Source organism: Rattus norvegicus, chromosome 1, assembly GCF_036323735.1.
Source record: "Rattus norvegicus strain BN/NHsdMcwi chromosome 1, GRCr8, whole genome shotgun sequence".
NCBI lineage: Eukaryota > Metazoa > Chordata > Mammalia > Rodentia > Muridae > Rattus > Rattus norvegicus.
In genome coordinates, this window is record NC_086019.1 from 50,641,131 (window position 1) to 50,657,609 (window position 16,479).

At 46.6% G+C, this 16,479-nt stretch overlaps 1 protein-coding gene and 1 long non-coding RNA gene across 5 annotated transcripts in view; one reads left to right on the forward strand and one right to left on the reverse strand.

The window, feature by feature from the left end:
- Window positions 1-10,307, forward strand: part of Slc22a1 (solute carrier family 22 member 1) — a 27,099-nt gene extending 16,792 nt beyond the window's left edge. For all 3 annotated transcript variants that reach the window (XM_039101083.2, NM_012697.1, XM_039101089.2), the window contains 4 exons: window positions 1,901-2,009; window positions 5,754-5,866; window positions 7,987-8,089; window positions 10,091-10,307. In XM_039101083.2, coding sequence (XP_038957011.1) covers window positions 1,901-2,009; window positions 5,754-5,866; window positions 7,987-8,089; window positions 10,091-10,157 — 392 coding nt within the window. In that variant the 3' untranslated portion in view covers window positions 10,158-10,307. The remainder of the gene's footprint in view (window positions 1-1,900; window positions 2,010-5,753; window positions 5,867-7,986; window positions 8,090-10,090) is intronic.
- LOC134484995 (uncharacterized) lies at window positions 10,048-14,623 on the reverse strand. Of its 2 annotated transcripts, XR_010062882.1 has the most exons (3): window positions 14,362-14,623; window positions 12,335-12,469; window positions 10,048-12,114 (listed from the first exon to the last, which is right to left on the reverse strand). It is a non-coding gene; the product is annotated as an uncharacterized LOC134484995 (long non-coding RNA). The 2 variants fall into 2 exon arrangements; XR_010062881.1 differs by having other exon boundaries at window positions 10,048-12,469.
- Between the last annotated feature and the right edge of the window lie 1,856 nt (window positions 14,624-16,479).

Below are 16,479 nucleotides of genomic sequence, written 5' to 3' on the forward strand. Positions count from 1 at the left end.
GGTGGGTGTGAGCATTGCTTCATAATTCTTACAACCCAAGACAAACACGCTGCATAGAGGGTCCAGGCAAAGTTACCTGAGGTGGTTTTAACTTGAGCACACACGTTGCCTTTCCTGTTGGAAACTGTAGATTCCTACGAAGGTGTAACTGCTATCCCTCCTCCCCACACTCTTTTTTTTTTTTTTGGTTCTTTTTTTCGGAGCTGGGGACTGAACCCAGGGCCCTGCGCTTCCTAGGTAAGCGCTCTACCACTGAGCTAAATCCCCAGCCCCTCCTCCCCACACTCTTTTATTGCTGGGTCCTGCACTGTGAGCCTGGTGCACCACTCAGGCAGTCTCTCATGCAGGGAGTTATAGAAAAGATCTGCACCTCTCAGATTTTCTCAAGAGTCATGCTGGTTGGGACATGAAAGGTGTGTGTGTGTGTGTGTGTGTGTGTGTGTGCGCGCGCGCGCTCGCGCAGTCTCTGTAGTGTCTCTGAAATAAGACCTCCTCTCTTCTCCCTCCTCTTCTTATTTTTAGTATCCCAACTAAGATTTTTAAACTACATAGCATTGAGTCTGGGAAGAGGAATGCAGAGGTTGGAGACCATTCTTCCTTGCTGGTCCCAGGACTAGCTTGGCCTTAGCTCTTTCATTGGCTCTCTCCTAGGCTCACCTGCTGTGGTGGTCCTTTTTGTCCTTTGTAAAGCATCCTAGGGAAGGCATTTCAGGAACCACTGAGTCCTAGCGCCTCATCAGGAAGAAGACTAGAGTGGGTTCCTGCTGTGGACTGACTCCCAGAGAAGGCTGAGGAAGGAGGATAATCGATTCCATCAGGATTGAGAGACCTTGCTAAATCTAAGCAGAATGGGATGGGCCATGTGGGAGTCTAGGACAGAGCTGCGGTCTTCAGAGGGCAGCGGTTGGCCTTAAAGGAACAGTTCACATCTGAGCACCTAGTGTTGGACAGTTAGGGGAAGAGGTGGCCTGAGGCCCAGAGTTAACTGGAGACAGCAACTATAGCCCAATGGTGGGAGTGAGTGCTGTGGCCTTGGCAGGAGTGACTTAGCTAAGTTTCGGTGTACATGGATCCTTGGCTGCCCCAGACTGAAGTACAGAATACAGTTATCTGTCCTCTGAGGGCAGGGATGCCAACATGTCCCAGTGGCCTAGTTGGTGTGGACTTTCCATGGTCAGAGCAGTGGAGCCCAGCCCATGTTGTGCCTACGGGCAAGAAGTCTCCATTCTCTTTGGGAAGTCACCAGTGAAGTCAGTGTCTGGGGACAGGGCCAAGATGACATGTGTGTAAATACAGAGACTTTCTTAGGGAGGGAACCTGGGTCAGAGCCATGGACACTTGGGTTTTGATGGCAAGGCAGGCCAGTAGTGTGTGGTGAATTGCAATCCCCTCCCTCCCTATGTAAAACCTTCCTTTCTCTGCTTTGAAGTAAAGACTAGGCTGAGGCTTACACCACACCGACGGTGCCTCAGGTACCGAGCTAGCAACATCTCCCTGTGTAATACAAGCCAAGGTTTCATTGCTCTGGCCAGACTGGGCATTTGTGTCATCCCTAACCCTCACAACTGCCTGCAAGCTGTGTAGGCTCACTCCATGGCAGCTCAGCAAGCTAGGGTGCAGAGAAAGACAGCGCTCATTTCTGTCCGACAAGGCTGGTGGAGGCAGAACTGATTTAAACACTCCAGTCTTTCTTTTGCACGATGGGACCTTTCAGGATATGTCATTAGCAAACCCCAAGTCCCTTGGGCATCGGTTTACTTACCTAAGTGAAGAGAGAGCCAAGTGAAGCGTTCAGTGGTCCTAACTAGCCTGGCCCAGTCCAGACAGGCTTCTCCTCTGTCAGCTCCAGTTCACTCAGGGAGCTTCCTTGCTCCAACGACCTCGTTTCCTTTCTTCCTAGAGCTGCACTGGTTGAACGTTACCCTCGCCTGTCTTGGCCGTATGGGGGCCACCATTGTGCTGCAGATGGTCTGCCTGGTGAACGCTGAGCTGTACCCTACATTCATCAGGTAAGGCCACAAATGGGATTGGTCACTGAAATAGCCACTGGAGAGCTGGGCAGAGAGCAACATATGTCATGTAAGAACCCTCCAGGCGTGGGTCACTGTCATAGCTCCTGCCTTTGCTGTGACAGAATACTTGACCAAAGTAACTTCAGGAAGGAAGAGCTTACTCTGCCTCATGGTCCAAGGAAGCACAGTCTACCATGGTGGGGAGAGCATAGTTTGTCACTGTAGGAGGCTAGCTGGTCACTCTGCCTTGGCAGCCAGGAAGTAGAGAATAAACAGGAAGTGAGGTCAGACTACAAAACCAAGGCCCTCTCCTAGTGACTCCGTTCCTTGTCTGTAGAGAAGTGACCAGTGAGGTAATTTCCCTGTTACTGGGCCATCTTTGTTGTTGGGTTGCGGGTCTTTATACATTCTGCATAGCAGGCCCTCATCAGATCCTGGACTGTATGTGTATGCAATCACCTTCCGCTCAGAGGGTGGCCACTCTGTGGACTGCAGCCCCGATGAACACAAGGTTTTCGTTTTCACGTAGTCCAACATCTTGTCGGCCTGCTTTGGTGTTGAAGAACTCTCATTTTTCCTTAAAGTCTCAGATTCATAGAGTGAAATTGGCTTTTTCTAAAATAAAGCTTGCTGAGTTTGGGTGATGTGTGGGTCACGCACACATATACACCCACGTGGGTCCTTCCCCAGCTCTTGGCTCTGTTTGCATAGTTTGCCTTTATCAGCAAATGAAAGACCATGACGTGTAGACCTTGGTTTGACTTCTGTCACTGATTGCAATGGGCTGTATTCACCTGACTGCATTTGTCAATGCCCTGTTCTTTCCCGAAAAGCATTCCGGAATGTGTGTGCCCTAGTATGACTTCTCTGTCCGCGGGTGAACCTAGCTGCATCATAAGACGATAACAGGTCAGCTCTATAAACATCCTGAAGCCTTTGAATGAACACGGATTTGAATTGGGAGAACACAGGGATGGAATTGGAGGGTCAGAGTTTGATGAGCTTGGGTTTACTTTATTTTATTTTCAAGACAGGGTTCCTCTGTGAACTTTTTCAGGCTGGCCTCGAACTCAGAAATCCACCTGCCTCTGACTCCCAAGTGTTGTGATTAAAGGCACCAGCACTGAGCTGTGTTTAATTTTATATTTATAAAAAGTACTTTTTTTTGCATTCTCCGGCATATGTAGGGGATGGAGTCCAGTGTTTAGTATGGCCATTTTGAGGTCCTCTTGGGAGGGTGAGGTATTATGGTTAGCTTTGTTTTACCCAGCCGCCGATGGCATTCTGTGTCTGTGCATGAGCTCATTGCCAGCAGTATTTTAGGAACTTAGTTTTAGAGTTATTTAAAACATATTTATCGTGTGTGTGTGTGTGTGTGTGTGTGTGTGTGTGTGTGTGTGTGTGTAGTGTATGTGAATGCTTGCCTGTGTGGTTTATGTGACTGTGTGTTGTATGTTTCTGTGTGTGTGTGTGTGTGTGCCTGCATTTGTGATGTGTGGTTTGTGTAAGTATGTGTGTCTATGTGTATGGTGTGTGTGTGTGTCTATGTGTGTGTGTGTGTGTGTGTGTGTGTAGTATATGTGAGTGCTTGCCTGTGTGGTTTATGTGTGTGTGGTGTGTGTCTATGTGTGTGTGTGTGTGGTGTGTGTTTGTGTCTGTGTTTGTGTGTGTGTGTATGTTGTGTGTGTGTATGTCTAGTGTGTGTGTGTGTGTGTGTGTTTGTGTGTGTGTAGAAGTCTGATGTCAACTTGCAGAAGGCTGCTCTCTGCTTCCACCTTCTCCTTCCTCAGTTCTTGGGGATCAAACTGAGGTCATTAGGCTTGGCAGCAACTGCCTTTTCCCGCTGGTCCTGGTCTCCATCCCTAAGCTCTTAACACGAAGTGAAGGCTATTTAAATCGTGAAAGCAACTACTTTACTTGAACTTTTAAAAAATGGCCATTATCATAACCTGCCCTTGGTTAGAATCTGGCTTGTTACCGTAAATTCTCCTTCCCAGGAATAAACTTTCTTCTTCATTTGTTCTTGTGAAAATGTCTAAGAAACACTCCAGCTCCCTAGTTTTGTCTAACGCCTGCAGCTCAGGGAGCCAGAAGACACAGATGATGGCAGCCTACTCGTTGCTTTCTTCTGCCAATTCCTTTATTAGAAGAATACGGTTTAGCCTCTCGCTTGTAAAGAGGTTGCTTGGACTTGAAGGAAAATTATGGAGAAAACATTTTCCTAGGCCTTCCAGGGCTACACATCGAGACCCTGTCTCAACAAAACAAAATAAAACACCAAACCAAGCAAACAATGAAAAACAGAGAGAGAGAGAGAGAGAGAGAGAGAGAGAGAGAGAGAGATTCATGGGACAAGCAAGTCTACTGTCACAGCTATCACATTCTAAGAAATGGTCAAATGTACTGTGTGTCACTGTAACAAAATATCATAAACGATCAACTTTTAAGAAGGAAATGTCTGTCTTAACCCTTAGCCCGTTCTTTCAGAGGTTTCAGTCTATGCTCACTGGACCCTGTTGCTGAGGTCTTGGCGCTTGAGATCTTGAACTAGCACGAAGCACTGTGACCACCATATGTGGCTAGAAATACAAACAGAGAGAAAGGACCAGGGTCCCCATCTCCCCCTTCAAGGCATTCTCCTGATAACTGATCTTCTTATAATTAGACCCTACCTCCTAAAGCAGTGGGTCTCAACCTTTCTAGTGCTGTAACCCTTTAATACAGTTCCTCATGTTGTGGTGACCCCCAACCATAAAATTACTTCATTACTGATTTATAACAGTAACTTTGCTAATGTCATGAATTGCAGTGTAAATATCTGATATGCAGGATATCTGGTATATGACTCACAAAGAGGTCATGACTCCCAGGTTGAGAACTGCTGTTGTAATGGCTCCATCAGGCAGTGACCAACTGGGTAACACACAGGCTTATCTGAACACTTCCCTAAACAATGGGCGTTACCAAGCCTGGTCCTCTATGGAGGTGGCCAATTGCTACCTTCCTGGAGGACCCTTTCCACTGTGCATAGGATGATGAGCATCCACAGGAAGTAGGAGAGGAAGCTGGATGGCCAGGAACAACCTTAGACCCAATGCCAGTGCATGCACACACAGCCATGTGAAATCCAGTATTTATAGTCAGTTGAATCAAATGCACAGAGCAAAGGAGAGCCATTTTCGCTGCCCATTACTCTGTAAGCACTTGGTTCAAAGAAAGACTGTTTGAGCCACACGACCCCTTTTCCTTCACAGGGATGTCTGTGCTGAATAGCGCTCTTCTTCACATCCTGGGCACCACCCTTGTTTGGTGTTGATAGCAGGCATTGCCTGGTATGAATCTGGGTCTTACTAAACTTAGCTACACACAGATATTGTGTTCTCTTCCCAAGTGATAACATATCTCAGCCCCGGGGCAGGAGTGGGGTGCAGCTACAGTTTAAGTCAGAGAACACGTGTGCTAGCTCATTTCTGTTGGCCTGTAGCTGGCCTCCAGGAGTGTGAGGGCTAAGCTCCTGAGAGTACAATTCCAGGGGCAGGCTGCCCTTTTCAGCTGTTTGAGCAGTGATCACTCTGTACCCATCTCTGCTCTAGCCTGCCACCTTTTCTCCACACAGCTCTTCCCAACCCTACGGGGTGCTGAGCCCTCACCCCTGGCTGGTCTTGCGCCTGCTCTGGGTGCCATTCACTCTCTAGGGGGCGAAGCACGCAGGTGTGATCTGTCTGATCTCTGTCTTTCCAGGAATCTTGGGATGATGGTATGCTCTGCCCTGTGTGACCTGGGTGGGATCTTCACCCCCTTCATGGTGTTCAGGCTGATGGAAGTTTGGCAAGCCCTGCCCCTCATTTTGTTTGGTAAGACCTCATGGGTTTTCCCTTCTTTCCATCTGTCAGAGGGCAATTTGTGTGAGCACTCGGCAGTTGCTTGTAGATCAAGTGGCAAGGATGGAGCATGGGCTTTGGCTGTCTCCTGGCTCATTCTGCCTCGCATTTCAGGAACCAATAAGATGCAATTCAGTTCCCATGGAGTGGCCAGAGATTTTCATCCTGTGGCTCCAGAATCAATCCATCATGCACTCCACAGGCGGATGATCTTTTGATATAATCTCCTACTTCTAATGCCTTCAACATGTTATTTGTATGCCCTGAGTATGTCATTGCTAGGGGTATGATGGTGTTGAATGATTATCCCTGTCCAAGTGTGGTGGCGCTCATCCATCATCCTAGCTCACTGGAGGCTGAGAGAGGACAACCCCAAATTAAGGGCCTACAAGGCTGTGTGTGACACTTTGTCTCAGAGAGCCCAGTGGTGAGGGACACAAAGAGACACATGAGAACAACGGTGTTCTGTGTCCTCTTTGCTGGTAAAGCTGGACTGGTGAAAGAAGATGGAAATACTGTTTCTGTCCCCAAGCTTACAGCAGGAGGGGCCTGAGACCTGCCTATCCATCGGCAGAAGGATAAATGTCTGGTTGTGGGAAGAGAAATGCCAGGCTTGGCACAGGCCAATGCATGGGAATGGCAAGAGAGGAAGGAATTAGAGAGTGGATGGGGGGGGAGAGGGGGGAGAGGGAGGGAGGAAGGAAGAGAGAGAGAGAGAGAAAGAGAAAGAGACAGAGCAGGAAGGAAGGAAGGGCAGAGGGAAGGAAGAGAAGAGGGGAGAGTAATGAGAAGGCCTTATTCATGGACAGGTTGGTCTTACTCTCTAGACCTGTCTCCATCCCTATCACTGTAATTATATATCCATGTGTCTGTCATCTCTGTACCTATGCATGCACATGCCTGTCATCGAAGTTTCTTTATCTTTCTTTCGTCTTTTATGTATGTATATATTTGCCATCTGTCTGTCAATCTATCCATCCATCCATCCATTCATCCACTTATGTATTATGTATGTATGTATGTATGTATGTATGTGTGTGTATGTTTGTATGTATGTATGTATGTATGTATGTATGTATCCATCCATCCATTCATCCATGTATCCATGTATCTCTCTCTCCATCTATGTATGTATGTATGTATGTATGTATGTATGTATGTATGTATGTGTCTATCTATCCATCCATTCATCCATGTAGCCATGTATTCATCTGCCTATCTATCTATCTATCTATCTATCTATCTATCTATCTATCTATCTATCTACCTATCTATCCATCCATCTATATATATATGTATGTATCTATCCATCCATCTATGTATGTATGTATGTATGTATGTATGTATGTATGTATGTATCTATCCATCTATTCATCCATCCATCCATTATCCATGTTTGTATATATGTATGTATCCATCCATCCATGTATGTATGTATCTATCTATCCATCTATGTATCTATATATCTATCTATGTATCTATGTATGTATGTATGTATCCATCCATCCATCCATCCATCCATCCATCCATTCATCCATGTATCTATGTATATATGTATGAATCCATCCATCCATGTATCTATGTATCTATCTATGTATCTATCTATGTATCTATGTATCTATCTATGTATCTATGTATCTATGTATCTATCTATGTATCTATGTATCTATGTATCTATCTATGTATCTATGTATCTATCTATGTATCTATGTATCTATCTATCTAATCATCTATCACCTAACTATCTACCAATGCACACATCTTTCTATTTACCTACCATCTGTCAGTCATCACCATATGTCAATCTATAATAACTTCCTTAAACGTATGTTTACATTGAGGCACTCAGCTTCAAATATCAGCTACTTTGGAATCCTATGCTCCCACGGTGGGATATGAAGGTGAATACTGCCTTGTCTTACTTACTCTTGCATTTCTCTAATTATTCGACTGCCTCAGTTCTTTCCTAAATGTTCCGGATGACTTTTGAAGATAAGCAGCATCTCCTCCCTGCCCCTGGCTCAGTGCACTGATTTCTGTGAGGGGCGCGAGCCTGTTCTAACACACTTCCTTGGATTTTGTTTCATTCGTAGGGGTTTTGGGCCTGACTGCTGGGGCCATGACTCTTCTTCTCCCAGAGACCAAGGGTGTGGCTTTGCCTGAGACTATTGAAGAAGCAGAGAACCTGGGGAGGAGGTGAGGGCTGTGCTGCTGGAAAGGGAGGGTGTGGCCATATCCTCCATAAATGGTCACGGCATTGGGGCACATTCTCACTTATTCCACCTCAATGATGGAGAGAGCGTTTCAGATGTCCCTGAGCTTAGCATGACTGCCAGAGATGCTGGAGATGGGATTGGAGCCCAGCCACTGAATGCAAGGAAAGCAGAGAAGCAGAACCCACCTCTTAGCATTCAGTTATCCCACACTGCATCAGGGACAGTGGGCAGTTATAAACTTACCACACAGAAGAATACCAAAGGGATCTTGGGAAAAGGAAGATTCTTTTTATCGTTATTATTATTTTTGAGATAGTCTCTCTATGCCACCCTGGCTGGCCTCAAACTCACAGAGGCCTACCTGCTGCTGTCTCCTGAGTGGTCTGCAGCCATACCCATTGATTCTTTCCTTCTGACTTAGCCAGCCCAGGAATTAGTTTAAGTTCTGTCAGTGGTGTCCCCGAAGCAGGAGCCCTCTGAATGCCACCATGAGACCTTCTGGACCTCTAGCACCAGTTTAATCACGTTCATGGTTCCAGTTTGGTGATGATCTCGTTCTTTTGCTTGCAAGTGACAGGAATGTATAGTTAATGTCCTGTCATCTGCCTCCAGCCTGTTTCATCATGATTTATTAGTAGCACATGCTCATCCTTTAAAACCTTTGTGGAACACTTCAGTCCCTGCCACTCCTGCCTGGAGAGGGGGGGCAGGCTGTGTACTTTTAGTCTGAACTACAATGTAGTCAGCCTTTGTTCTGTCATTAACCTAAAGGGCATACCAAAAGCAGGATTCTGCGAGAAGCCCTGTCTTTGTCTTTTGCTGGCTCTCCTGCTCTCTCCATTTTGAGACACTCCTGCATTTTTTCTTTTTTCAAACAGAACATCTCTTTTTTTAAATTTGTTGACAGCGTCATACATGTAAATAACACATCCTGATCCTATCCACTCAGGACTGTCCCCCAACAGTCCTTCCAGGTACTCTGTCCCCCAACAGTCCTTCCAGGTACTCTGTCCCCCAACACTTCCCCCAGGTAGGTACTCTGTCCCCTCAATATTTCCCTCAGACACTTGCAATGTATTCTCCCTCCCCTCTTCACGCCTCGTTCTGTTCTTTTTGCCTGTTTGTTTGTATTTGGTTTTGGTCCTCCATCCTTTTGAGAATTTTTTCCCTGGGTGTTTTCTCTACTCCTTCTAAGGTCCCAACAACAAACTAAAGTTTGATTCTATCAAAATTACTCCTGGGAAACCAATCAGTATATTGGAATTACTTACAGATCCTGGGTCAGGGGTTATAAGTAATATGGGTGATCCAAAAGCAGTGACATTAGAAAGTCATCCTCTTGTATGGATGGAGAACATTCTCCTAGGCTTTCTCAGGATATATACCCCAGCCTCTCCCTGAGACCCTAAGGTCATATGTAATTAGGGCAGAGCTGCATACACCTGGCTGGGAGGAGGGACCACATACTTAGCAGAGTCTGATGATCCTCCCTACACCCTCCTCCTGGAAGGGTGTGTCAACAGTACAGCCGTGGTGAACTTTCAGACACAGCTGTCTGAGGAAGAGGATGGTTGTCCTGCTTGGAGCATAGTACTGTCCCACACCCACTAAATCCATCCAGTGCTGCCCGTTGGAATCTTGACTGAGCTTATTGGCTTGATTTTGTACAGGTCTCGTGTACGTAAGGGTAGTTATGGTGAGCTCGTGGGTGCAATGGCCGTGTCATGTCCAGGAGACTGTGACACAGCACCCATCTCTGTCCTCTGGCTTTTTCCTCTTTCTGTCCCATCTTGCACAATGTTACTGTCATTCCAATACTTGGGACACTGAGGCAGCCTAATCTGTTGAGTGACTATGAGCCCAGCATTTCCAGTGAGTGACAGGCCAGCAAAGGGCTATATTTCAAGACCCTGTTTCAAGAATCAGACAAGCAAGGTGTTGACGGTTTGTTAATTTTAATTCCTATTTGTGATTGCTACAGGAAATCAAAGGCCAAAGAAAACACGATTTACCTTCAGGTCCAAACAGGCAAGTCCTCAAGTACCTGACAGGGATGCTGTGCCAGGAGCTGAGTGGCAGAGAGAAAGGAGGACTTGCCACTTGGAGGATTCCCAGAAGCCTTTGCCTTTCCAGACTCTTGTATATATGCACCAGGTTCCAAATGAACTACCAACCTTAAAGACTTTTCTGAAAGCCCATCATCGTCTGTTTCTTTTGACTCCCCAGATTCCCCCTCCTCCGTTACCTTTGATTTGTCTGTCTGTCACTGGTACCATTGGATGTTTCATGCCCAATGGTTCTCAACATGTGGGTGGTGAACCCCCACAGATTGTTAGAAAACACAGACATTGCATTACAGTTCAGAGCTGGGGCAAAATTACGGATATGAAATAGCAATGGAAATAATTTTATGTTGGGAGGGTCGCCACAACCCGAGGAACTGTATTGAAGGATAGCAGCCGAGGAAAGTCGAGAACCACTGCAGTGAGTGTTATATTCGTCTCTGAAGGAAAATCCCCCTACACATGCGAGTATTTGCATTGCCAAAAGCATTTCAGTAACGTACGATGGGGACAAACGTGACCCATGTTTCCAGACGAGATTCACTATGAAAGGCATCTCTCTCACCTAAGTTTCGGGAATATGTTATTCTGTATCACCCTGGTTTCTAATTTTTATTGGTGAGTCCAGAAGGTGAACTTCCACACCCACTGTGTAGTATTAGAGTGAAAAGTGATCCATTTTGTCTGGAAATTTGAATCTGGGCATCACATGAGCCAACAGGGCTGGGGTTAAGAGTTCAGTAGGCGTTGGAGCTGGGAATCCTGTCTGTGGTAGACAATGCCAAGGACCTCAGGTGGAGACCAAAGACAGGATGTGGGTGAACTATCTGGAAGGAAAAGGGATTAAGAGAAAAGGCGACTATAGGCCTTATGTGAGCTGCTCCTCACTGGGCCGCTTGCAAGAGGAAACTGTTTCCAGTCCTCCAATATACAGATCTGGTAGGAGAGACACCTGCGCTGAGGGGGAACTTCAGCCAAGCTCGACAACTTAGTCACTTCATGGGTCAGGTACCTGAAGCCTGTCATCTGAAGATCTGTGTTGTGCCTCCGTTTTGTTGTGTGTGGGAGCTCTGAGGAGGGTATTGATTATCGTTATATAAAGGGAAGGGAATGTCTACCTCATTCCCAAGAGGGAAAGGCATTGGAAGACTATCCTAGCTTCTCATGGCCACGGCATGTACGTGTTCATTCACGTTCTCTTGTATGTGTGCGTAAGTCAGCTTTGGCAACAGTCTGTGGAAGCTTATTTTTGTTTCCTTGCTGGGCGCATGGCCATCAGTATCCCCTGATGGCGATTTCCCAGCATGCTTGGACTCTTGAATTGTTCATGGCCTCTTGAATTGTTCATGGCCTCTGTCATAATTGATCATCTAAAAAAATGTGTATTTATTTATTTTGAGGTAAAGTTTTGTGTAGATCAGGCTGGCCCTTAACTTGCTACAAACTGTGTATTTACTATTTACATATTTACTTATCTTGGGGTGGAGTCATTAATAGATCAGGCTAGTCCTGAACTTGCCTATTTGTTTGTTTGTTTGTTTTGAGATGGAGTCTTAAGTAGGTCAGGGTGGCCCTGGACTTACTGTGTAGCTGAAAATGAACTTGAATTCCAGCTCTAATCTTTCTTCCCTCACCTCCCATCTGCTGGGTTTGCTAGCCTGCACGACCACTCTTGGTTTTATATGGTAGTGGGGATGAAACCCAGAGCTTCCTGTATGCCAGGCAAGCATTCTAGTGGTAAAACTATATTCCCAGTCCACGACTGGACACCTTAAAATCGCTGGCTGTGGGATGGGAGAGATGGCTCCATGGTTTAAAGTACTTGTTGCTCTTGCAGAGGTCAGAAGACTTGGGTTCGATTCCAGCACCTGCCTTGTAGCTTACAACCATGCACGGCTCCAGTTCCAGGGGACCTGACATCTTGTTCTGGTCTCTGCAGGCACTAGGCATGTACATGGTACACACACAGGTATGAAGGCAAAACATTAGACACATTACATCTAGTTTAATTATTTAATTTTTACAGTAATTAATTAATTTATTTATTTGCTTCACATCCCAATCTCAGCCCCCCTCCTCACAGTCCCCCCTCATGCAGCCCTTCCCTTGTGTCTCCTCTTTTTCTCTGAGAAGAGGGAGGCCTCCCCTGGGTACCAACCTACCCTGGCACATCAAGTCACTGCAGGGCTAGGCACATCCTCTTCCACTGAAGTCAGACAAGGAAGTCCACTTAGGAGGACAGGATCCATAGGTTGACAGCAGAGTCAGGGCCACCCCATTCTCCAGTTGTTGGGGACCTGCGTGAAGACCAAGCTGCACGTTGCTATGTATATGTCCAGTGGGGGTGAAGTCCAGCCCCTGCAGGCTCTTTGGTTGGTGATTCAGTCTCTGGGGACCCCAAGGGTCCAGATTATTTGACTTTGTTGGTTTTCCTATAGAGTTTCTATCTCCTCTGGATCTATAGGACTCTCCAAGCTCCACCTAATGTGTGGCCGTGGGTCTCTGCATCTGTTTCAGTCAGCTGCTGGGTGGAACCTCTCAGAGGACAGTTATGCTAGGCTCCTGTCTGAAGGCATAACAGAGCATCACTAATAGTGTCAGGGACTGGTTCTTGCCCATGGGATGTGTCTCAAGTTGGGCTGGTCATTGGTTGGCCATTACCTTAGTATCTGCCACATCTTTGTCCTTGTACTTCTTATAGGCAGGGCGGATTTTGGATGGAAGGTTTTGTGGGTGGGTTGGCATCCTTGTCCTTTCACTGGGGATCCTGCCTGGCTATAGGAGGTGACAGCTTCAGGCTCCATATCCCCCACTGCTAGGAATCTCAGCTATAGTTACCCCCGTAGACTCCCTGGGGCCTCCCTCGTCCCAGATGTGTGGCACATCCTAGAGAGACTCCCCCATCCCCTAGCTGATCTCCATCGTCCTCTCTCCCAGGCTCTCCCCACACCTGATCTCTCCCTCACCCCAAATCTGAAAAAAAATTGCTGTCTGGTACTATTTTCTTAAAAGAAAAAAAATGAAGATTTATAAAGCTTTCAATGATATTGTAATTTCGGGTGTCGTTTGGTGGGAGGGGAACAAGCAAACTTCATAAAAAAAGGTCTTTTCATCTGAGAGAATTGCAAGGGCGAGGAGAAAGTCAGCAGTTAAATGAAGAAACGTGTTTTCACATAAGATCCCAACACCACAGAGCAAACCGTAATTGGCTAAAATAGGATTTTAAGAAGGGGTACTGAGACTAGACTTAAACACACACACACACACACACACACACACACACACACACACACACACACACACACACGGACAAAGGTCATGAAAGCAGACAAGTGTTTTTGCCAAAGAGCAAGGTCTCAGAGATGTCCAGGGCAATGTTAAAAAGACAAAGATGCCTAAATAAGAAGGGATCCAGATGGCCGAGCAGAGACGATTTCGACATCGCAAAGACAGCAATTATGGTCACTTGGAATAAGTGTGACTATAAAAAGAGCCAGAGCATTTACAGAGAACAAATAATAGAATTCGCGCCAAAGAAAAGGCACTCAAGAGTTTCCTTCTTTAAAGTTTACAAACTGCTCTGTCTACTCAACTCGACCAGGATGCACCTTGTGCTGGGGGGGATGGACAGCGCAGCTCGTCAGAATCCATGATGAACACATGGAGGGTGGGAGGGGCAACTAATGATGCTGGAAACAGAGACGTCTGTGGCTACCCAGAGCTTCAGTGACCTAGAGACCAAGGTGAAAAATCCAGGGTCTCAATCTGGATTGAAACGGGTGACTTTGGAATTGAGAATATTAACTGCTCGGTCTGTAAGCTGTGGTCCTGGAAGGTAGAGGACTCCAGGGGCCAGGCCACCACCATGCATGGTGAGCAATATTCGTCGACTGTCTCCTAAGTCACGGAACTGTCCCATGGTGTGACAGTCAGTGTTAACAATCAACTTGACAGAATTTGGGATCCTTTGGAGAGCAGGCCTCGGGGTGTGCCTGTGAGGGGCTTTCTTGATTACACTGAGTGGGAAGACATGTCTGGGTGTGCTTTGCCCTAGGTGGTGACCCTGGACTTTATAGTACGGAGTGCCTAGTATTGGCATTCCTTCCTGTCTTAGGGTCTTATTGTTGTAAACAGACACCATGACCAAGGCAACTCTTATAAGGACAACATTTAAATGGGGCTGACTTACAGGTTCAGAGGTTCAGTCCATTATCATCAAGGCGGGAACATGGCAGCATCCAGGCAGGCATGGTGCAGGAGGAGCCGGGAGTTCTACATCTTCATCTGAAGGCTGCTAGGAGAAGGCTGACTTCCCGGCAGCTAGGATGAGGATCTTAATGCCCACAGTGACACAACCCAAGGCCACACCTTCTAATAGTGCCATCCCTGGGTCAGTCATGTTCAAACTATGACATTTCCCCTCTGGGTCCTGATTGTGAATGTGATGTCGCCAGCTGCGTCGAGCTCCTGTGCCTCAACTTCCCCATCACGATAGACAGAACCTTGAACTCTGAGCCAGAACAAAGCCTTCCTCCCTTAACTTGCATTTACCACAGCAACAGGAAAAGAACCTAAGACATAAAAAAAGTATAAAGCAACAAAACTGAAAATACGCTCACTTAAACAGCTTTTTTAAGATTTATTTTTATCACTTTGGTGTGTCCCTTTTTTCTAAGTCATATTTCAGTTGTGGTGATATGTGACCATGAGGGAAGGTCCCTTCAGAGGACAGGAGGGACCGCCAGATCTCTTGAGGCTAGACCTACAGGTGGATGTGAGTCACGCAATAGGGGACTGGGAACTGAGCCTGGGTCCTCTGGAGGAGCAATGAATGCTCTCCACTGCCACGCTGATGGTCCAGGCCCTGCAAACACAGTTAATGGACACCACTCATTAGTCCACTCTGAAAAATTTGAAACTACAAGCCAGCTCCTCCTGCTTTGTCCTCTGTAACCCTATCAGTCGTCACAGCTGTCACACAGTCTTTGTAAAGGGTTCTTTCCGTAACCTCCTCCCCGTTTCTGGATGCCCAAATCTGCAGATGCTCAAGACCCTAGGAGGACACAGTATTTAAACATGCACACAACTTGATCTAGATTACTCAGTGCATAGTATAATTTAAGCATTTTGTGAATAGTTATTAGATGGTGCTGTCTAGGAAATACCGACAAGCCTGTGCGTGCTCAGTGTAGACACAACCGCAGGCCTAACTACACAAGACACATCAGCCGTTTGTGGTTGGTGAGTTTCTCACGTGGAGAGTGGCTTCAGAGAATGGGCCAGCTGCAGAATCAATCCTTCCAAATGGTGCAGCTGTTGAAACCTGAACCCCTATAGCCACAGCCTCCCCCCCCACCACTTTTCACTTCCCCCAGTTCAGAGAGAGGCACATCAGATGACTGTGGAGAAGTGAATCAGCCCCAGCTCTGACACACCAGGAAGCCTGCCCAGAAGGCCTGTCAGCCTGTCACCGAGGAAGTAAAAACAGTGACCTTGACCATCGAACTGGGAAATGTTATTCAGACATACGCACTTAAGACTCCCCTCCCTTTGTCTTTCTGTGTCTCTGTCTCTGTGTCTCTCCGTGTGTATTGATGTGCAGGTCCTATGTGTGCACATGCGTACATGTGTTGTGTGTGCTTCAGGTGCTGTCTGCCTCCTGCCCCTTTCTTCTTTTCATGTATATGGGTGCGGTGATGACGGTGGTGGTGTGTATGTTCATGTTCAAGTGTGAATGGTGTGTGTGTTCAAATCCGGATGGGTGCATGAGTATGTGAGTGTGCATATGGAGGCCAATCTTGACACTATTCCATTTTATTCTCTCAGTCAAACTCGGAACTGTTTCGACAGCCAGCTTGCTCGATTCCTGTCTCTGCCCTCCAAGGCTGCAATCACAGGCACGCTAGCACACGGGCCAGCATTTCCATGGGTTCTGGGTGTCCAGACTCCAGTCTTCTTGGTTGTCAAGCATGCACTTTATCTGTGAGCCATGTTCCTGGATGCTGTCTTATCTTGTCAGTCTCTCACTGACTTGAAGCTTGCCCGTCAGGCTTACTTGCCAGTGAGTCCCAGGGAGCTGGTTGTTACCACATCCCCAGCACTGAGATTACAAGCGTGTGCTACCTTGCCCACTCTTCGTGTGGGTTCTGGGGATTGATCTAAGGACCTCCAACTTCCAAGACATGTGTTATATTGGTTGGGATAGCTTTCTAGCCAATGTATTTTTTGTTTGTGTAAGCAAATAGAAATGACCTTCCGCATTTATCTACTGATTACACTTAGCAAAAAAGGTTAACGAGAAGGCCAA